General features: G+C 38.6%; 1 protein-coding gene across 1 annotated transcript in view; it reads left to right on the top strand.

Annotated features, from left to right (window-relative positions):
* Nucleotides 1-22,469, top strand: part of RNF17 (ring finger protein 17) — a gene marked incomplete at both ends in the record, with an annotated part of 128,752 nt that overhangs the window by 6,378 nt on the left and 99,905 nt on the right. The window contains 8 exons of the mRNA XM_079721645.1: nucleotides 2,713-3,148; nucleotides 3,549-3,636; nucleotides 3,746-3,993; nucleotides 6,157-6,251; nucleotides 13,739-13,830; nucleotides 15,691-15,802; nucleotides 17,185-17,265; nucleotides 20,490-20,590. Coding sequence (XP_079577771.1) covers nucleotides 2,713-3,148; nucleotides 3,549-3,636; nucleotides 3,746-3,993; nucleotides 6,157-6,251; nucleotides 13,739-13,830; nucleotides 15,691-15,802; nucleotides 17,185-17,265; nucleotides 20,490-20,590 — 1,253 coding nt within the window. The remainder of the gene's footprint in view (nucleotides 1-2,712; nucleotides 3,149-3,548; nucleotides 3,637-3,745; nucleotides 3,994-6,156; nucleotides 6,252-13,738; nucleotides 13,831-15,690; nucleotides 15,803-17,184; nucleotides 17,266-20,489; nucleotides 20,591-22,469) is intronic.

Raw genomic sequence — 22,469 nt, 5'->3', positions numbered from 1 at the left:
CAATGAGAAGCCCGCGCACTGCAACAAAGAGCAGCCCCTGCTCGCCGCAAGTAGAGGAAACCCACGCGCAGCAAAAAAGACCCAATGCAGCCAAAAATAAACAAATTAATTAATTAAAAACAACAACAACAGCTGTCGCTTGAAAAACCTTCTAAAAAAAAAAGACACATGACTGAGAAATTAAATATTAAGATAATTCTGGCTGCTCCATTTGAAAGGTCCGGGAGGTACTAAGACCTATTATATGAGGTCTAAACATGTCATTGTATTTCTCACTGACCCCGATTTACCCAGAATTTATTCAGCTGGGATTACCAAGGCATAATTCCCTCCATTTGGCCTGGTGATAATCAGAGTTAATTCCTTTGTACTGCACCACATTCAATTCACCTTACGGCGCAAGAAAACCCCCTATGCAATGAGATTGTCATTATTCAAATTACAGTGGAAAAGGAGATGTGGCTAATTGCTACAATGTTGAGTGCAGGGAGAAATCTGAAGGTTTGGAGGAGGCGTAGGTGGCTCTAAAGCTGACCCAGGAAGGACGAGGAGCATATGAATTGATGAAGAGGAAAGAGTGGGCATTCCAGATGAGGGGAACAGGTAATACCACTCACAAAACTAGAAAAATTAGCAGGCTACGTGGGAATACTGGCTTGATTGGTACTCTAAATTCCGTTTTGGATTAGTAATAGAAACTATTGGTTGGGTAGCGTGGAGATAGGTTAAGAAATCAGGACTTTTTCCCGAGGGCAGCAAAGTACAAGGATTTTTGAGTACGGGTGAGCTTTTTTAAAAATTGGAATATAGTTGATATACAATGTTGTGGTAGTCTCAGGTGTACAGCACGGTGATTCAGCTTTTGTTCTTTGTGGGGTTTTTTGCAAATTATATTCCACTGTAGGTTATTACAAGATATGGGGTGTAATTCCCTGTGCTATGCAGTATATCTTTGTTGATTATCTACTTTATGTATAGTAATGTGTGTCTGTTAATCTCATAGTCCTAATTTGTCCCTCCCACCCCGTCCCATTTGATAACTGTAAGTTTGTTTTCTATGTCTGTGAGTCTGTTTCTGTTTTATATATAGATTCATTTGTATTAATTTTTAGATTCCACATATAAGTGATATCATGATATTTGTCTTTCTTTGACTTATTTCACTAAGCATAATATTCTCTAGGTCCATCCACGTTGCTGGAAATGACAATATTTCATTCTTTTTTATGGCTGAGTAATAGTCCATTGTATATATAGACCACATCATCTTAAGCCAATCGTCTGTTGATGAGCACGGGGGTTGCTGCCATGTCTTGGCTATTGTAAATAGTGCTGCTATGAACATTGGGGTGCATGTAACTTCTTGAACTAGAGTTTTTATTTTTTCCAGATATATACCCAGCAGTGGAATAGCTGGACCATATGGTAGTTCTTTTTTTAGTTTTTTAAGGAATCTCCATGCTGCTTTCCATAGTGGCTGCACCAATTTACATTCCCACCCACAGTGCAGGAGGGTTCCCTTTTCTCCACACCCTCTCCAGCGTTTATTATTTGTAGACTTTTCGATGGTGGCCATTCTGACTGGTGCGAGACAATTCCTCATTGTGGTTTTTATTTGCATTTCTCTAATAATTAGCAATGTTGGGCATCTTCTCATGTGTTTGTGAGCCATCTGTATGTCTGCTTTGGAAATGTCTATTTAGGTCTTCTGCCCATTTTTTTAAATTCAGTTGTTTGTTTTTTGATATTGAGATGTATGAGCTGTTTGCATATTTTGGAATATTAACCAGGAGTGAGCTTTTGAACAGAATACTTCTGTTTCTATTTCCAAAAAAACATATCGAGGGAAAAAGAGAAAATGAAGCTTATGTGCTGGTTTTTATTCTTAACAGCTGAAGGCACCCTGCCATCCCCAGGTGCTTCATCCACAATATACTTGCCAAATTGCTACCAGATTACTTCATCCCTTGCTCACTCGATTTCCCCAGGACGCTACTGCTTAAAGGGTAAGTCCAAACTCCTTAGCCCAACATTCAAGACTCTTTAAAATTCGACCCCAATATACTTCTCCAAAAAAGCCCACTTTAAGGAAATTAAAACTCTGGCCAAATGGTCTATAAATTCCGAATAGGCCACAGCATCTCCCACCTACTTTCCCTTGCTTACGCGGTTCTTTCTCCCTGGAATGCTTCATTTCTTCTGTTTACCTCTGTAAGTTCTACCCAGGTTTTAAGGTCTAGTGCAAACCCCATATTCGCTAGGAAGGCTTTTCATACAACGCAGACAATTCTTATTTTCTCTAACTTTCCTCTGGCATTTAATACAAGCTGCCTTAGTAGAAGTTACCCTTTTAGGTAGAGGGCTACATACCTCTCAAGCAGGAACCTGTTAGTTTACAAATTCTTAGCAGCCCCAAACTTTCTCAGCACAAGGCCTTGTATATATACCATTAGTGTCGACAACTGTTAGTAATAATGACCACCCCTTTGGTTTGAAATTGTTAACCAAATCTCCCCACCGATGGGTAGCTAGATTGGCTTCTCCACTAAGGCCGCTACGATCCACTAGCGAAGGAAGACAACTTCAACATAAAGGATCGTTCGCTACTTGCGACGTCTAAAGCAATATAGTGAGTAATGCGTGCTGGTGATGCTTTCGACACAGGTTGGGCCATGAAACGCTTCCTGAGGACCACGCGGCCTTGTCTCTCAGGGTCCAGGGGTAAAACAAAAAACAGCTTCGGGCAGCCGGCCGCCCCAGGCTGACTGGGGGGAGGGCTGGAGCTTCCTCGCCGCCGATTGGCTCCCTGGAGCCGCCGCCTCCGGTGATTGGCCACTGCCGCGAGGGACGACGGGACGGCACGCGGCGCTGGCCTCACATCTGAGGCGGCGACGATGCAGGCGGCGGCGGCGTCTTCTTGCGGGCAGGTGGAGAGCGAGGGTCAGGCCTGGGGAGCCGCCGAGGCCCTGTGCAGCCGGTGTGGAAGAAGGTCGTCCGGAGCTCCGGGTGAGGGGCTGGGGGTCAGCCGCGGCCCGCCGGCCGGCGGGGGAGCCGAGGGACGGGCGGGTGGGCAGTGGCCGCGGCGGCGAGAGAGAGCGGGAGAGCCCAGGCCCCGAGCCCGAGCCCGAGTCCGCAGGCCGCCTGCGAGGTCGGGACGCAGAGACCTGGAGGGCGCCCCCACCCCTCCCTCACACCCCCTCAACCCCCCTTCACCCTCCCCTTCCACCCCCTACGCCCCGCACCCCTACCCCCCTTCGGCCCCTCCCCCCGCTCACCCCCTGCCCCCACCCTTCCCTCCCCCTCCACCCCTCCCCCTCCACCCCTCCCCCCTCCACCCCTCCCCCTCCACCCCTCCCCCTCCCCACCCCCTCACCCCCTGCCCCTCCACTCAACCCCCTCACGCCCCCGCCCCACCCTACCCTCCACCCCTTCCCCTCACCCCACCCCCTTCACCCGCCCCCTCCACTCAACCCTCACCCCCCACTCCCCGCCCCACCCCCTGACCCCTCACCCCCCGCCCCCTCCACCCCACCCCCCTTCTCCCCCAGCCGCCACACCTTGCGCCGCCCCCTCCCTCACCGACCAGTTCGCAGGTTCGGAAAAGGGGAGATGTGGGCATTTGGCCGTCATCCTGTGGTAGAGCAGCAACGACAGGTGATTTTCTTGTGTGGCTCTTGTTGTGGTAACGAAATGTTCCTAAATGAACGGGCGGGGGCGGGGGGCGTGTTGCTCCGTTTGGCTTCAGGCGTTGTTTGGAAAGCAGCCCGTCACTTTTGTGCGTCTTGTGTTCTTCGGTCCTGGGCCGTCGGGGGCACCGTGCGCTCTCCTCCGCTGAAAGCGGGTTCAGGTTACTTGAACGGCACCTAACAGGCCTTAGAGTGCTGTGCCTCTGCCGGGTCCGGGGTGAGTTGTTGACTGTCAGCGCCTGGAGCTGCCAGAAAGCCTTACCGTCACCGTGTGTGACTGTCACATCTTTGTACGTGCAGAGCGAAAGTCAGTTTTCTCAGTCTCTCCGGGACGGACTCCGCTTGGGAGACCTGAGCGTGTAGAGAAAGTTGCTGTGTTTTCCGGGGGAAAGAGGCAAGTTTCTCCTGCCCGGATTTCGATCGCTGCTGTTACGTAGAACATCTCCATTATCTGAATGATGTAGTACTGCAGAATAGAGTTTTAGAACGTGACACTTTTTAAATCACTGGTTCTTTCACACATTTGTATTGTCGTGCTGAGAAGTACTCAGTTGGAAAGATGGTGCCTCTGCATGTAGAATTGTCAGAGTGCTTTGTAAGCTGTAATGCAGCACACCTTATCTCGACTTGTACAGTATCAGAATCTTATAAACATAAAAGCGTTTTGATTTCTTTAGTAACATTATCTCTGGAATTTAAATAGAGCTTTAAAATTTAGCTTGGTTGTAAGAAAGTTTAAGATGTTTCCTTGGCTTAAAAACTAAAGCTCTTTTTTATCAAAAGAATGCAATTATTATAATATAAATCAGCAGGAACACTATAATTTTATAGTAAATGATGACTAATTTTATTTAGCTACTTTTCCCTTTTTCTTGCGAAGTCTTTTAAAATGACAACCTTTTGAAGTGACATAGCTATAATGTTTATTATGATAAAGTTCTGCTTAGAGTATTAAAATCTTGGTATTAGATTTTCAGTCAAGATTATGGTATTTCCCTTCATACATGCTAAGTTTGTGAAAATGATCTTTATATGGGTCGTGTGTGTGACAGTGGTGGCATCTGACTTCTGCCCTGGCTTCTGTCTTTGCCAATGTCTTAGATCATTAAGGGGGGCGGGGGTCTTTTTTTTTTTGGAGTATATTTGATTTACAATGTTGTGTTTCAGTTGTACAGCAAAGTGAATCAGTTAAACATATACACATATCCGCTCTTTTGTTTAGATTCTTTTCCCATATAGGCCATTACAGAGTATTGAGTAGAGTTCCCTGTGCTATACAGCAGGTCCTTATTAGTCATCTATTTTATATATAGTAGTGTGCATATGTCAATCCCAATCTCCCAATTTATCCCTCCCCCCTCCATCCCCTGGTAACCGTAAGTTTGTTTTCTACATCCATGACTCTACTTCTGTTTTGCAAATAAGTTCGTATGTACCCTTTTTTAAAGTTTATTTTTATTATTTATTTATTTTTATAAATCTGTTTATTTATTTATTTTTGGCTGCGTTGGGCCTTCGTTGCTGCGCGTGGGCTTTCTCTAGTTGCAGTGAGCAGGAGCTACTCTTTGTTGTGGTGCGCGGGTTTCTCGTTGTGGTGGCTTCTCGTTGCGGAGCACGGGCTCTAGGCGCGCGGGTTTCAGTAGTTGTGGCTCGCGGGCTCTAGAGCGCAGGTTCAGTAGTTGTGGCTCACGGGCTTAGTTGCTCTGCGGCATGTGGGATCTTCCCGGACCAGGGCTCGAACCCGTGTCTCCTGCATTGACAGGTGGATTCTTAACCAGTGTGCTACCAGGGAAGTCTCTATACCCTTTTTCTTAGATTCCACGTGTAAGCAATATCATATGATATTTGTCTTTCTGTGTCTGACTTAGCTTCACTCCGTATGACAATCTCTAGGTCCATCCATGTTGCTGCAAATGGCATTATTTTGTTCAGGAGAGAGGTTTTGCCAGTTTCTCATGTCGGCCCTCACTGTCCCCTTCACAGGATAGGAAATATAAATTAGCAGAGGGAAGTATGATCAAGTAGAAAGAACATTAGACTTGGCAACAGAACTAGGTTGGAGTCTGGATTATACCATTTACCCCAGATCACCAAAATGTTTATCCATCTCTAGGTCGAATAAATATTCCCAGCCTACTTAGCTGTGATATTTACAATGACCAAATGAAGTACGTCAGAGCACTTTATATGATTATAATAGATGGCAGATTCAAAGTATTATAGGTACCAAATAACTATATAAACAAAGGCAAACAATACTACATAGCTCTGCCTGTTTTTTCTTCTGATTTTTCTCCCTCCTTCTGAGTTGTATTGTTTCTCCTGAATTTTGTTTAATCATCCATTTCTAACTAAACTAGATATCTTTTCCTATACAGGAGAATTCCCTTTAATTTTCTCCTCTGATTATACTGAATATTCAATGTTGACAAACTGAAAAGTTTAATTCACAATAGAATTTCATCAATAGGTCACCACCATGAACTTCAATGTGGACATGCTTTTTGTGATCTCTGCTTGTTAATAACTGAAGAATACAGCACAATTACATGCCCTGATTGTGAGGTAAGTTTTATTGTCTTTCATACTGAATGCATTACAGCCTAATGTTAAAGGTTAAAATGTTAGAGAAATAAAACATACTTCTAGTTAGGAACTAGAAACTTGCATTTTTGCTGCTGAGTCTTTTAAGTAAAGAAACCTAGCAAAAGGTAAAGCTTTTCACATCCATTTTATAATTGTTCAAAGAGATCAAGAAGAATGCAAGGTTAAGGTCATACACTTATTAGCCTACATATTTTGACTCTGGAGATTTCTGTGGAATATTTCCTTTTTTTATTTATTTTTATTTTAATGAAGTATATTCCTTTCAAATCTCTACACCCCCCACCCTTTTTTTGGGCCGCACAGTGAGTGAGATCTTAGTTCCCTGACCAGGGATCAAACCTGCGACCCCTGCAGTGGAAGTGCAGAGTCTAACCACTGGATGGCCAGGGAAGTCCCCAAATCTCTACTCCCCTTTTCCACACCAATACCATGCAAGCAAATTTTGAATTTCCCCCTGACCCTCAACCTTTGCGTGTCATCAGATTTACATTTGTGGAGATGTGTAACAAAACAAAACAAAACAGAAGGCAAACAACGGCCTAAAGTTAATGTTAACTTCAGAAGTGCTAAAAATAGTACAGTTACACTAAAATCTGTGCGCCCAAAATAATGAGAACAAATTAAGGATTTAAAATGAAATTTACTGAACATTCTTTGCATTTTCTACAAATATAAATGTTGCTCAGTTTATATAGTATGTTCCTGGAAAGTTGTCTTAATCTCTAAATTCATAATGTTCCACTTGAGAGATCAGAGTTTGGGGATTTGTATCCATTGTTTTCTGTGGCAAACAATTAACATAGAGGCAGAAGACCTGGAATGCAGTTCTAGTTCTGTCACCCTAAGGCTGAGTTTCCTCATTTGTGAGATGGAAATAATACCTGCTTTTTTTTTTTATCTCATAGGATTGTAAGAGTCAAATCTGAATTATGTGAGAGTTCTCTACAAGCTTTAAAATAAGTGTTACAGTCGACCCTTGGTTATTTAGGTGTGGATTAACTGGTTTGCAGGTTAAACGTGATAAAAATATATATAATAATGTGTATATGCACATATAAATGTATAATTTGTGAAAGTTTCAATTATAGCATAAACATTCACATATAAGAAAACATCTGTTTTGGAATTACATACTTTACCAATCATGGCCTTTATTGTGGGAAATTCCTGTCCCCTTTCCCTTTTTTTTTTTTGACAGTCGGTTCCTAGCTGCATAGTTAAGACAAAGGGGAACCTAGCTCCTGTGGTTGAAATGGAATATCCCCGACACATTGAGTCTTGTGGTGGGTAAAGCGTGAGTGAAGGGAAAAGGAAGAGACAGAACTGTCCCTGCTCATATCCATCCTGTTCTGATATTCAAAAACAGCAGGTGTATTAGAACAGTAACCTCTTGCCTTTTGTGGCAAATGACTTTGTGTTTAATGGTCTCTTAAGTCACTATGCTTGTATTATTTTTAGTGTTTTGGGTAACATCTAATGAAGTGTTTATAGTGTATTTACAAATACTGGTTTTTGATTTTAGGGTTGTAACGAATCTATTTTGTATCATTTGACTAGTTCCAACCCTAACTTTGGGGGATATGTGATCTGTCCCATCCTTCCCTCCTTTTCCCCTGTGCTGAGTCCTTCAAGAAACCGTCCTGAAATTGTTACCACTCTTATTAGTTTTTAAAGTTCAGATTTTTCTGATATCTTATATTTGGAATAAGAGATAATGGAAGAATCAAGTCTAAATTAGTGAAAAGTCTGAATTTATAGACTATTTCAGGATTGAAGTTTATTACTTTTAAATAATGTACATTGCTCTAAAAAGTAAGATTTAGGTACCTATATTCACATTAGACATATTTATAATTTATCTTTAATGTTGAAGGCCTAGGTAGTGCTGATTATTTCAAGCTTAAGCCTAAAATGATTCCTTTCAGGGTTAATGGGTACACTTGTGTTCTTATTTTTGAGTTTGGGTGAGTATGAATTTATCTACCAGTTTTTATCTTTTATACTTGTATGGTTTTTTTTAATAGCATCCCTTCTCTGCTTTTGATTGATATTAATGGTTAATAATAACCATTCTATAGACCAATCACAAGCACTGAAATTGAAACTGTGATTAAAAATCTTCCATCAAACAAAAGCCCAGGACCAGATGGCTTCACAGGCGAATTCTATCAAACATTTAGAGAAGAGCTAACACCCATCCTTCTCAAACTCTTCCAAACAATATCAGAGGAAGGAACACTCCCAAACTCATTCTACGAGGCCACCATCACCTTGATACCAAAACCAGGCAAGGATGTCACAAAGAAAGAAAACTACAGGCCAATATCACTGATGAACATAGATGCAAAAATCCTCAACAAAATACTAGCAAACAGAATCCAACAGCACATTAAAAGGATCATACACCATGATCAAGTGGGGTTTATTCCAGGAATGCAAGGATTCTTCAATATACGCAAATCAATCAATGTGATACACCATATTAACAAGTTGAAGGAGAAAAACCATATGATCATCTCAATAGATGCAGAGAAAGCTTTCGACAAAATTCAACACCCATTTATGATAAAAACCCTGCAGAAAGTAGGCATAGAGGGAACTTTCCTCAACATAATAAAGGCCATATATGACAAACCCACAGCCAACATTGTCCTCAATGGTGAAAAACTGAAAGCATTTCCACTAAGATCAGGAACAAGACAAGGCTGCCCACTCTCACCACTCTTATTCAACATAGTTTTGGAAGTTTTAGCCACAGCAATCAGAGAAGAAAAGGAAATAAAAGGAATCCAAATTGGAAAAGAAGAAGTAAAGCTGTCACTGTTTGCAGATGGCATGATACTATACATAGAGAATCCTAAAGATGCTACCGAAAAACTACTAGAGCTAATCAATGAATTTGGTAAAGTAGCAGGATACAAAATTAATGCACAGAAATCTCTGGCATTCCTGTACACTAATGATGAAAAATCTGAAAATGAAATCAAGAAAACACTCCCATTTACCATTGCAACAAAAAGAATAAAATATCTAGGAATAAACCTACCTAAGGAGACAAAAGACCTGTATGCAGAAAATTATAAGACACTGATGAAAGAAATTAAAGATGATATAAATAGATGGAGAGATATACCATGCTCCTGGATTGGAAGAATCAATATTGTGAAAATGACTCTACTACCCAAAGCAATCTACAGATTCAATGCAATCCCTATCAAACTACCACTGGCATTTTTCACAGAAGTAGAACAAAAAATTTCAAAATTTGTTTGGAAAAACAAAAGACCCCGAATAGCCAAAGCAATCTTGAGAACGAAAAACGGAGCTGGAGGAATCAGCCTGCCTGACTTCAGACTATACTACAAAGCTACAGTAATTAAGACAGTGTGGTACTGGCATAAAAACAGAAAGATAGATCAGTGGATCAGGATAGAAAGCCCAGAGATAAACCCACGCACATATGGCCAACTTATCTTTGATAAAGGAGGCAGGAATGTACAGTGGAGAAAGGACAGCCTCTTCAATAAGTGGTGCTGGGAAAACTGGACAGGGACATGTAAAAGTATGAGATTAGATCATTGTCTAACACCATACACAAAAATAAGCTCAAAATGGATTAAAGACCTAAATGTAAGGCCAGAAACTATCAAACTCCTAGAGGAAAACATAGGTAGAACACTCTATGACATAAATCACAGCAAGATCCTTTTGGACCCACCTCCTAGAGAAATGGAAATAAAAACAAAGATAAACAAATGGGACCTAATGAAACTTCAAAGCTTTTGCACAGCAAAGGAAACCATAAACAAGACCAAAAGACAGCCCTCAGAATGGGAGAAAATATTTGCAAATGAAGCAACTGACAAAGGATTAATCTCCAAAATTTATAAACAGCTCATGCAGCTCAATAGCAAAAAAACAAACAACCCAATCCAAAAATGGGCAGAAGACTTAAATAGGCATTTCTCCAAAGAAGATATACAGACTGCCAACAAACACATGAAAGAATGCTCAACATCATTAATCATTAGAGAAATGCAAATCAAAACTACAATGAGATATCATCTCACACCAGTCAGAATGGCCATCATCAAGAAATCTAGAAACAATAAATGCTGGAGAGGGTGTGGAGAAAAGGGAACACTCTTGCACTGCTGGTGGGAATGTGAATTGGTACAGCCACTATGGAGAACAGTATGGAGGTTCCTTAAAAAACTACAAATAGAACTACCATATGACCCAGCAATCCCACTACTAGGCATATACCCTGAGAAAACCATAATTCAAAAAGAGACATGTACCAAAATGTTCATTGCAGCTCTATTCACAATAGCCCGGAGCTGGAAACAACCTAAGTGTCCATCATCGGATGAATGGATAAAGAAGATGTGGCACATATATACAATGGAATATTACTCAGCCATAAAAAGAAACGAAACTGAGCTATTTGTAATGAGGTGGATAGACCTAGAGTCTGTCATACAGAGTGAAGTAAGTCAGAAAGAGAAAGACAAATACCATATGCTAACACATATATATGGAATTAAAAAAAAAAAAAACTGTCATGAAGAACCTAGGGGTAAAACGGGAATAAAGACACAGACCTACTTGAGAATGGACTTGAGGATATGGGGAGGGGGAAGGGTAAGCTGTGACAAAGGGAAAGAGAGGCATGGACATATATACACTACCAAACGTAAGGTAGATAGATAGTGGGAAGCAGCCGCAGAGCACAGGGAGATCAGCTCGGTGCTTTGTGACCGCCTGGAGGGGTGGGATGGGGAGGGTGGGAGGGAGGGAGATGCATGAGGGAGGGGATGTGGGAACAGATGTATATGTATGACTGATTCACTTTGTTATAAAGCAGAAACTAATAAAATTAAAAAAAAAAATAATAATAATAATAATAACCATTCTATAATTATATACAGCAATATGGCAGGTTTTGTTCAAGGATAGGATCATACTTAGGTACCATTCCAAAAATACTGGCATTTTATTGATAATTTAGACCTGAGTCCAAAAATACATTGGGCCATGAGGAAATGATAATTTATCCAATCAGTAGGTAATTAATACATATTAGAATCCCATGTGGATTGGAAATGTTAATAACATGCAAATTGAAAATGTAAAATAGAAGAGACTATAGATAATTGTGTAATCTTGGATGGCGAAGCCTTGTTAAATATATCACTGAAGTCAGAAACCATAGAAGAAATGCCATTTAAATTTGACCGCATTTTTTCATTTACAAGTAGAAAAAAATAACCAAGCAAAAACACCACCATAAATAAAACTTAAGTGACAAGCTGTGCTGGGGGAACGGGGAGAAAATCTTTATTATATATATTAGAAGTTAAGACTCTTTACACAATTTTAACTGAAATCTTTTAAATCAGTTGTATTTAATATTTTCTTAAATTTCCTGGGAGAAATGTCCTGTATCAAATCTACTGGTAGTAACATTAACTTCTTACTATGAAATGACCAGCCAAAGGGGCATAAATGAGAAGGTGGATAGAAATTATTAAGGTTTTAGCCCCCAGTTTTGGGGGGTGCTCTTAAAAATAACATTTGATCCAATGTTATGTTTTTAAAGTAACGCTTTTCTCCTAATTATCTAATAATAGATAACTGTCTTTGGTACGTTATACTTGAAACCTTGCTAGGACATCCTCTTCCCACCAAAGACACTTATGTATTCACATGGGAGACTATAACACTTAGTAGTCTGCTTTATTTCTCTCAGCATTAACCTATCCTCATGAGAGTCTCCTACGTTACTTTTAATGGCTGCATAATAAACCCTGGTACATAAGTGCTGTAATCGCTTTATCAAAAACACTTAGGTGGTTTTTAAATTCTTTCACTATATTTTTGCATAATTCCTCAAACCCACTCCCACCAAAAAAAAATCCCATCAGCAGGTTCTGTTAATTTCTGTGTCTTAAAAAAAAAATCGGTGTTTGTATTTGTCACATTAAAAAAAAAATTTTGGCAATTGAATGGGCAAAAAAATGGGTATCTGCTTGTTTTAAATTGCAAATCCCTGATTACTAGTGAAATTGAGCAATTTTTCATATGTTGACTTCTCAGCTCTTCTGGGAGGATCTTTAACAGATCCTTCAAGGTCCTTTCCATATTTTCCTTTTGAATTGTCTTTTTCCTAACTTGTAAGAATACTTCATGTGATAGAAATATTAACACTTCGTTCTGTGTATTTTAACTATTGATATTTTCTCCCAATTTTTCACTTTTAATTTTATTACTTTTTTTTGTGTGTGTGTGGTATGGGGGCCTCTCACTGTTGTGGCCTCTCCCGTTGCGGAGCACAGGCTCCAGACGCACAGGCCCAGCGGCTATGGCTCACGGGCCCAGCCGCTCCGTGGCATGTGGGATCCTCCTGAGCCGGGGCACGAACCCGCGTCCCCTGCATCGGCAGGCGGACTCTCAACCACTGCGCCACCAGGGAAGCCCTAATTTTATTACATTTAACCATTCAGAAATGTTTCCTTTTTCAGTTGTTATTTTTTCCCCTCCTTCATGGCTTCTAAGTTTTCTTTGATTAGGCAGACTTTTCATCTCAGAATTATACATATTTATTTTTTTCAATACTTATATAAGTATTGAAGTATATATAAGTATTTTTTAAAGGCACATATTAAATCTCTTTCTGTTTTATATGATGTAAGGTGGGTATGTAACTTTCTTCTTCAGAATGATTAGCTGGCTTTCCCACATGATTTATTGAATAATCCTTCGTCTATTTAATGGAAATGCCATTTATAGTCTGTATGAAGTTCCCGTGTATATGAGGATCTGTTTCAGGGCTTTGTTCTGTTCATTTGCAGTTGACCCTTAGACAACTCAGGTTTGAACTGTGTAGGTCCATTTGTACGTGGTATGTTAAAATTTTTGTAATTCTTGCACATTATATTTTCCATATGAACTTTAGGATTATATTAATCTTATATTAGACGTGTTTTAGGGTATTAAATCTTTGTCTTCAGGAACCTAACATAATTTTCCATTTATTCAGTTTTTGTTTTATGATACCCAGTAAGTTTTTTTGGTTTTCTTTTTTTAGAGCTTATATTTTTCTTATTAAAGTTATCCCCAAGTATTTTAGAGTTTTGAACATACCTTAAGATAGCATTGTAAAATTTTTACAGTAAATTTTTAAAGTAACGTTCCAAGTATTTCCTTTATAAGTGTGGTATTTTAGTTAATGTTCTGTTTAATTAATAGCTGCCAAATTACTGATTTCCTCAAAAATTAAAATAGGATAAAAATATCACATAAGTACAATTTTTCTTTGATTTAAAGAGGATTTAAGGATCTTTTCATTTATCTATGAATGGCTCACTAGCTTTTTGAATTCTGGATAAACAGAATTTATTGAATGACTTTCTGTTTTTTTGTTTTTAATCTTTTGTCCTAAGGTTGTTTCAACTATAAATACAAAACAAGAATACTGCCCAATAGATAGATGTATTAAAGAAGATTCTTTTATGGAAAAACTTCAGCCTAAAAAGTATGTTCCATGTGCACTTATTTTAGTATTTAAAGTTCAGTATGTTTCTGAAAGAGTTATTTTAGAATTATTGATTAAAGGTCATTCTTATTAGTGTTTCTAACCCATTGTTTACAGAGAGCTCTTTAAGTTTATAATTTGATCTGTTAATGAAATGGAGAATCCAGCTCCTAAAGAAGCAGCATTAGTTTGTCCTTATTTAAAGTGAGGCAAAAAAAAGAATTCAAGATTACCATTTTTACACCCTATTTAATTATTTTAGTCTCTTTTGCCTACCTTTAGCTCTTCCAGACTCTTTCCTGTTCTGTGGTTCTTCATTGCCTGTCCAAATAAAATCCAAAATCCTTTAGGCTAGCAGTCATGACTTTTCACATTACTGCTGCAGTTTCTCTGTCCAGATTTAAATGGGTGCTTAGAAACCAACAGAAGAGTTATTTCTTTGGGTACTAAAACCACTTAGCTAAAGTCTGGCAACTGGTTATTGATAGAACCAGCGATAGCACTCAGGCTCATTGAATGCAGGTACTGCTCCCAGCTCCTCTCTGTATTCCATCAGTCACTTCCTCCATAAGCTCTGAGTGGAGTGATGAGAATAAATCTTCAGGAATCTTTGTGGCTCTGTGTGAGTCATACATATAGGAGCACCTACGTATCTAGCAGATGACTTACTGTGTGAGGGAGACCGACTTTAAAAGGGCAGTAAAGGTTGTGCACCCGCTCCAGAGGAGGGAGCCCCTGCTCAGCTCCAGCCAGTCCCTGGAGCTGTGTGTTGAGACCATCCCAGTGGTCCCAGATTATCCTTTTCTTTTCCAAGACAAAAGAGAAATCTGGACTTCTATGTGAAACTTCCTTACTTTTTAAACATCATGCAAGTCAAGTCTGATTGTACCTTTGTCTAGATATGTGTAATGTCAAATACAGTTGCAAAGTAAAATTTTACTTTCAGAAGTAGATGAATCTGTTTTAGGTACCCCATTTTTTTTCCAAATTGCCATTTTTTAATTAGTTCTCCATGTCGAGTGTACTTAATGTTAGAAACTCCTGTTTCCTAATTTCAGTAGAGTTTGGTTTAAATAGTCATATATTTTAAAATAGAAGTATTCCTTGATACATATATTATTTCCTTCCTGATTTGTCTTTAATATTTTGAAACAGGAATTGACTGATGGACTCCTTATGGCTAATGCATTCACATATGTTTTCAAAAACATGCATATCCACTTTTTAAAGTAATTGAATGTTTAAAAATTACCTAGTGTATTATTCTATGAGAGTAACATTTAATCATAGTGAACTATTATAGGCTATGATTAACTTATTCAGCAAACACTGAGTGCTTACTGTGTGCCAGCCAACACAGGGATATAAAGATAAAAATAGGCCGAAACTCTAGCATCTGTAGACAAAAAATGCAGCTTACTCTTCCGTTGAAATTAACTTGCCTAGTAAATTCATTACCTTTATGTACATTAGGCAGGCCTATAAGTACATTTTTTAATAGCTGGCATTTGTGTGTATAAATACTTTAATTGAGCTTAGGACAGTTAAATGATTATCAACATCTCTACCAAAAAATACCAGGGAAGGAGAGATGATTAGGAAATTAAAGCACAATTTATACTGTAAGCTGTTATTTTTAGGAATTTGTTAAGTTGAATTCTTGATTAAAATTGTTTTATGTGAAAGCGTATTTAGTCATGGTTTTCCTCTCTTTGCATATCATAGATAATTGAGAACCCACTGTAAGTGTTCTTATAAATCATCATAATTATTTTTGATAGAGGGTAAAAATCAGAATAGAAGATTTAGATCATTATATAAATGTTGATACTTAAAATAATGTACTTGACATTTTTCCAGGATGGAGAATTGTTCTCAGGACTTTAAAAAGACTGCTGATCTACTAACTGTTGGTTTAGAACATTCAGCCTCCACACATGGGACTGTTTTGAACCCATCAACTGTAATAGAGGTATGAAAAATGTAATTCATGAAGTGAGATGAGGCCAAACATTTTTACTTTTCTCTGGTAGCTTAACTTGCCTCTCCTCTCAAGGGTCCTATAATTATAGATTGTTTTTTTTTTTGTTTGTTTGTTTGTTTTTTTTTTTTTTTTTGCAGTATGTGGGCCTCTCACTGTTGTGGTCTCTCCCGTTGCGGAGCACAGGCTCCGGACGCGCAGGCTCAACGGCCATGGCTCACGGACCCAGCCGCTCCGCGGCATGTGGGATCTTCCCAGACCGGGGCACGATCCCACGTCCCCTGCATTGGCAGGCGGACTCTCAACCACTGTGCCACCAGGGAAGCCCTATAGATTGTTTTGGAAGCTTAAAGGTAGCAGAGGTAAACCTACACTCCTTGCATGAATCTCTTGTTTTATTCTAAACTATGTCTCAACAATACTCTTTTCTTCCCAAGGCAGCCCATTCTACCTTTGACCAACTCTGTTAGGGCTCTTGATATTTACGTGTATGTAGCAGCTTCCCTTTGAACCTAGTTACTGAATTCAGATTCTGTGAAACTTGTTTAAAGTACAAGCTTCTAAATTCTTTTCTTTAAAAAAAATTTTTTTTGATGTGGACCATTTTAAAGTCTTTATTGAATTTGTTACAATATTGCTTCTGCTTTATGTTTTGGTTTTTTGGCCGTGAGGCATGTGAGATGTTGGCTCCCTGACCAGGGATCAAACCCACACCCCCTGCAGTGGAAGGCGAAGTCTTAACCACTGGACCGCCAGCGAAGTCCCACAAGTTTCCAAATTCTAAGTGTGATTTTCCAGTTGTTTTAATGACAACTAAAAGGCCTAATGGCACTCGTTGATGATGATGTAATTGTTGGAAGATTTGAATTGTACCAGTAACTACTTTTGATGACTTTAAATAATGTATTCTTTTAATTGAAGGTTAGAAACCGAATAAACTCCAAAATGCAGTTGAATGGAGTATTAAGTTTTTTTTGTTAAGGAGATCATTAGTGGGCTGCGAGAGGAGAGAGCACTATCTTCAGTGTTTAAATCTTAACGTAGCCTAATCATAATCTTGTTTTCTTAAAAACTATTACTTTTTACATGTATATATTTATGGCCGCGATAAAATTTTCAGGTAGTTTTAAGTTGCAAAATGTTTATAGGACATAATCCCATTTATTCAAAAAGATAGCTAAAAAAGAGAAATCCGGAATGCTATCACCAAAACTCTAAAATGTTCATTGTTGCTTGTTTTCAGATTTCTGTAATGGGTCTATGTTGCTTTTGTAGCCAAACTGGTAGCTTGATGTTTCTACAACTAATACAGTGTATCTAAGCATCTATGTTTGTGTTTTGTATTTGTATGTGGTCCCCCTCCCCCTTTTCAGGAGACTGAAACTGTGGAGGAAATTGATGAAGCACTGAAGGTGGCAGGCCAAAATTTTGAACAATTAAGTACTGCTGTAAAAGTAAGCATTCTGAATGATCAAATTCTATCATTAATAAAGGCATGTTCTCTTTAAATGTGTATGTTTAGATGTAACATCACTGAAGGTAGAGCTTAGCGCTGAGTTATTAAGTATGAAAATCTAATGAGAGAGAAACGTACAAAAGAATGGAAAACCCTCATGGCCTGCCAGGGTTAGTCTCCTAGCATTGTTGTGCTAGCAGCCTACTGCAATTGGAGCTCTATTAAAGAACTCTCATTTCTGCTTGCTGTGAGCTGAATGTTGTCTTGGAAGCATTGCAGATCACCCTTCTAACATTGCTCATTATTTGGCTGTATACTGTTACACTGAGTCTTATGCTCTTTTCTTTCTTACCTCATCACCCAAGAGAGAGACTCCCTCATTTATTGACAAACAGCAAGCTCCTTGAACCTAGCAATGGCAAATTTACAACCAGAGCATTCAAAAGGTTATAGTTGATATGAAATTTAAGACTTCAACAGATGAATTTAGGAGGGGGGTAAAAATTCAACCCATAACAGGTTCATGTCCTTCTCACATGCAAAATACATTCAGCACATCTCACACCCCCAAAATTCTTAACCTATTTCAGCATCAACTCTAAGTCCAAAATCTCATCTAAGTATCTTCTAAATCAGGTATGGGTGAGACTCAGGGTATGACACATGCTGGGGCAAAATTCCTCTCCAATCTGAAAGTGTGAAACTAATAAATTATCTCCTTCTAAAATACGTTGTTTATAAATTTTGGAGATTAATCCTTTGTCAGTTGCTTCATTTGCAAATATTTTCTCCCATTCTGAGGGTTGTCTTTTGGTCTTATTTATGGTTTCCTTTGCTGTGCAAAAGCTTTGAAGTTTCATTAGGTCCCATTTGTTTATCTTTGTTTTTATTTCCATTTCTCTAGGAGGTGGGTCCAAAAAGGATCTTGCTGTGATTTATGTCATAGAGTGTTCTGCCTATGTTTTCCTCTAAGAGTTTGATAGTTTCTGGCCTTACATTTAGGTCTTTAATCCATTTTGACTTTATTTTTGTGTATGGTGTTAGGGAGTGATCTAATCTCATACTTTTACATGTCCCTGTCCAGTTTTCCCAGCACCACTTATTGAAGAGGCTGTCCTTTCTCCACTGTACATTCCTGCCTCCTTTATTAAAGATAAGGTGACCATATGTGCGTGGGTTTATCTCTGGGCTTTCTATCCTGTTCCATTGATCTATCTTTCTGTTTTTGTGCCAGTACCATACTGTCTTGATTACTGTAGCTTTGTAGTATTGTCTGAAGTCAGGGAGCCTGATTCCTCCAGCTCCATTTTTCGTTCTCAAGATTGCTTTGGCTATTCGGGGTCTTTTGTTTTTCCAAACAAATTTTGAAATTTTTTGTTCTACTTCTGTGAAAAATGCCAGTGGTAGTTTGATAGGGATTGCGTTGAATCTGTAGATTGCTTTGGGTAGTAGAGTCATTTTCACAATATTGATTCTTCCAATCCAGGAGCATGGTATATCTCTCCATCTATTTGTATCATCTTTAATTTCTTTCATCAGTGTCTTATAATTTTCTGCATACAGGTCTTTTGTCTCCTTAGGTAGGTTTATGCAGCTCAATAGCAAAAAAAACAAACAACCCAATCCAAAAATGGGCAGAAGACTTAAATAGGCATTTCTCCAAAGAAGATATACAGACTGCCAACAAACACATGAAAGAATGCTCAACATCATTAATCATTAGAGAAATGCAAATCAAAACTACAATGAGATATCATCTCACACCAGTCAGAATGGCCATCATCAAGAAATCTAGAAACAATAAATGCTGGAGAGGGTGTGGAGAAAAGGGAACACTCTTGCACTGCTGGTGGGAATGTGAATTGGTACAGCCACTATGGAGAACAGTATGGAGGTTCCTTAAAAAACTACAAATAGAACTACCATATGACCCAGCAATCCCACTACTAGGCATATACCCTGAGAAAACCATAATTCAAAAAGAGACATGTACCAAAATGTTCATTGCAGCTCTATTCACAATAGCCCGGAGCTGGAAACAACCTAAGTGTCCATCATCGGATGAATGGATAAAGAAGATGTGGCACATATATACAATGGAATATTACTCAGCCATAAAAAGAAACGAAACTGAGCTATTTGTAATGAGGTGGATAGACCTAGAGTCTGTCATACAGAGTGAAGTAAGTCAGAAAGAGAAAGACAAATACCGTATGCTAACACATATATATGGAATTTAAAAAAAACTGTCATGAAGAACCTAGGGGTAAAACGGGAACAAAGACACAGACCTACTTGAGAATGGACTTGAGGATATGGGGAGGGGGAAGGGTAAGCTGTGACAAAACGAAAGAGAGGCATGGACATATATACACTACCAAACGTAAGGTAGATAGATAGTGGGAAGCAGCCGCAGAGCACAGGGATATCAGCTCGGTGCTTTGTGACCGCCTGGAGGGGTGGGATGGGGAGGGTGGGAGGGAGGGAGATGCATGAGGGAAGGGATGTGGGAACAGATGTATATGTATGACTGATTCACTTTGTTATAAAGCAGAAACTAATAAAAATAATAAAAAAAATAAAATACGTTGGTTGGGCAAGCATAGGATAGACATTCCCATTCCAAAAAAGGAAAAATTGAAAGAAAAAAAAAAGATCTCAAGCAATGATTCTTTGTTTAAATTTATAAAGAAGTATGTAGAATAGTCAACATTTTAATTCAAGTATTTTTAAAATATTTTATATAGGTATAAAGTTTTTTTTTTGGCCGCAGCATGCAGAATCTTAGTTCCCTGGCCAGGGATTGAACACATGCCCCGGTACTGGGACCGCAGAGTCTTAACCAGTGGACTGCCAAGGAATTCCCTAATATTATATTTTAAGTTTTTATGAATTTAAGGAATCCTGCCAGAGAGAAACTCAGCTATCCAAAATGATTCATTTCCTGTACTGATTAAAAGTGATAAGAAGTTTAGAAAACATAGTCAATTTTCTAGGCCTTTTTGCTAATTTATCAGTACAGAGTGCTAACAAAGATGTGATCTTGTTGACAAGCACCAGGATTTAAAGTTTAACCTTTTGACTTATTTTTATTATCTGATCTCTTGTGTTGTTATTTTGAAAAGTCTAAAAAGTACCTTTTACTTTCAAAAGTATGTTGAATAGTACAGTTCCTACAAAATAAAAATACCAAATTACGTCTTTGTATTATGCTCTTCCCAGATGCTCGAACATATATACAATCAAAGAAAAGAGGAGACAGTCAGTCTTACAGAGGTTCTGGAGAAGCAGTTTGATCAGCTTTTCACTTCTCTTGATTCCAGGTAATAAGTTAAAAATATAGACTCAGTGCAACTGAAGCTTTTAACATTAACTTGTCATTTTATTCCTTTGTACAGACTGAAGAAATGAGTAAATTTTAAACGAGTTTGGAAGGTAATGGGTGGTCCCTACAGGCTGATGTTTACAGCTTCAAAATGAAGAGCTATTTATTTATTCATTTAGCCTATTTGTCATCTGGTCCCAAAGCTGTTAAAATAAACAATCTCTTTCTTAAAGCAGTCAGCACAGAAAAATACTTTCTAATTCTGAATCCTGTTGTAGAATTCAGCATACTTGGGAAAATGCAAACATACATTTTCATGTGGATAATTCCATCATTTTTTTTCAGGTATTTGCATCAGAGCAAATAATACTCTAGTGATTTTTCTAAACAAATACCATACTGTTACATATCCATTCTTTTTAAAAACGTTGATATATATGATCTCAAATAACCTTTAATCACACTTTGCATTTCAAGAGACAGGCTCATAAAAGTTGTGATAAATATATTTAGAACTGGTACTTGCCTGTTTGGCTCTTAGTTCATTTTTTCAGTCTGATTAGGATGACTAGAGCATACGCTCAACACCATGAATGAATCAGTTGATATTCTTTATTCCTAAATGCTGATGGTATCTCACATTTGGTATTTAATTATAACACTTAAGTGATAGGTCATGTGCATGCATTTAAAAAATATTTCTTAAAAGTAGTGAATATGGGGCTTCCCTGGTGGCGCAGTGGTTGAGAGTCCGCCTGCCGATGCAGGGGATGCGGGTTCGTGCCCCGGTCTGGAAGGATCCTACATGCCGCAGAGCGGCTGGGCCCCTGAGCCATGGCCGCTGAGCCTGTGCGTCCGGAGCCCGTGCTCCGCAACGGGAGGGGCCACAGCAGTGAGAGGCCAGCGTACCGCAAAAAAAAAAAAAAAAAAAAAAAAAAAGTAGTGAATATACATAATGAAATTTACCTTTTTAACCATTTAAAAATACAGTTTAGTGGTGGGGGGAGGGGTAAATCAGCAGCTTGAGATGAACATACACACACTATATATAAGATAGATAACCAACAAGAACCTACTGTATAGCACAGGGAACTGTACTAAATATTCTATGATAACCTTTTTGAGAAAAGAATCTAAAAAAGAATGAATATATGTATATGTATAACTGAATCACTTTGCTGTATACCTGAAACTAACACAACACTGAGTATCAACTATACGCCAATAAAATTAAAATTAAAAAAGTACAGTTTAGTGGCATATGGTAATTTTATGTTTAACTCTTTGAAGACTGCCAAACTGCATTCTATGGTGGCTACACGTTACATTCCCACCAGCAGTGCACAAAGGTTCCAATTTCTCCACATCCTCACCAACATTTGTTGTTTTTTTTTAAAAGATGAGCCATTTTCAGAATGTGAAGTGATGTCTCATTTTTGGATTTGACTTACATTTCCGTAATGGCTGGTATTGTGAAGCACATCTTTTCATGTGCTTATTAATTGACCATTTGTTTATTTTCTCTGGAGAGGTATGTATTCCAGTCCTTTGCCCAATTTTGATTTGGATTATTTATTTTGTTGTGGTTGGAGTAGGAGTTCTTTATACATTGTGGATGTTAGTCCTTTATCAGATACATCATTTTCAGATATTCTCTCTCTTTCTGTGGCTTACCTTTTGTTTGTGTTTTTTAAAAAAGTTTTTTATTGGAGTATAGTTGATTTACAATGTTGAGTTAGTTTCAGGTGTACAGCAGAGTGATTCAGTTACACATACATGTATTCTTTTTCAGATTCTTTTCCATTATAGGTTATTACAAGATACTGAATAGGGTTCCCTGTGCTGTACAGTACGTCCTTGTTGTTTATCTACTTTAT

The sequence above is a fragment of the Hyperoodon ampullatus genome (genome assembly GCF_949752795.1).
Source record: "Hyperoodon ampullatus genome assembly, chromosome: 16".
Classification (NCBI taxonomy): Eukaryota; Metazoa; Chordata; class Mammalia; order Artiodactyla; family Ziphiidae; genus Hyperoodon; species Hyperoodon ampullatus.
The sequence above is the reverse complement of the archived record's forward strand: the minus strand, read 5'-3'. Positions and strand labels throughout refer to the sequence as shown.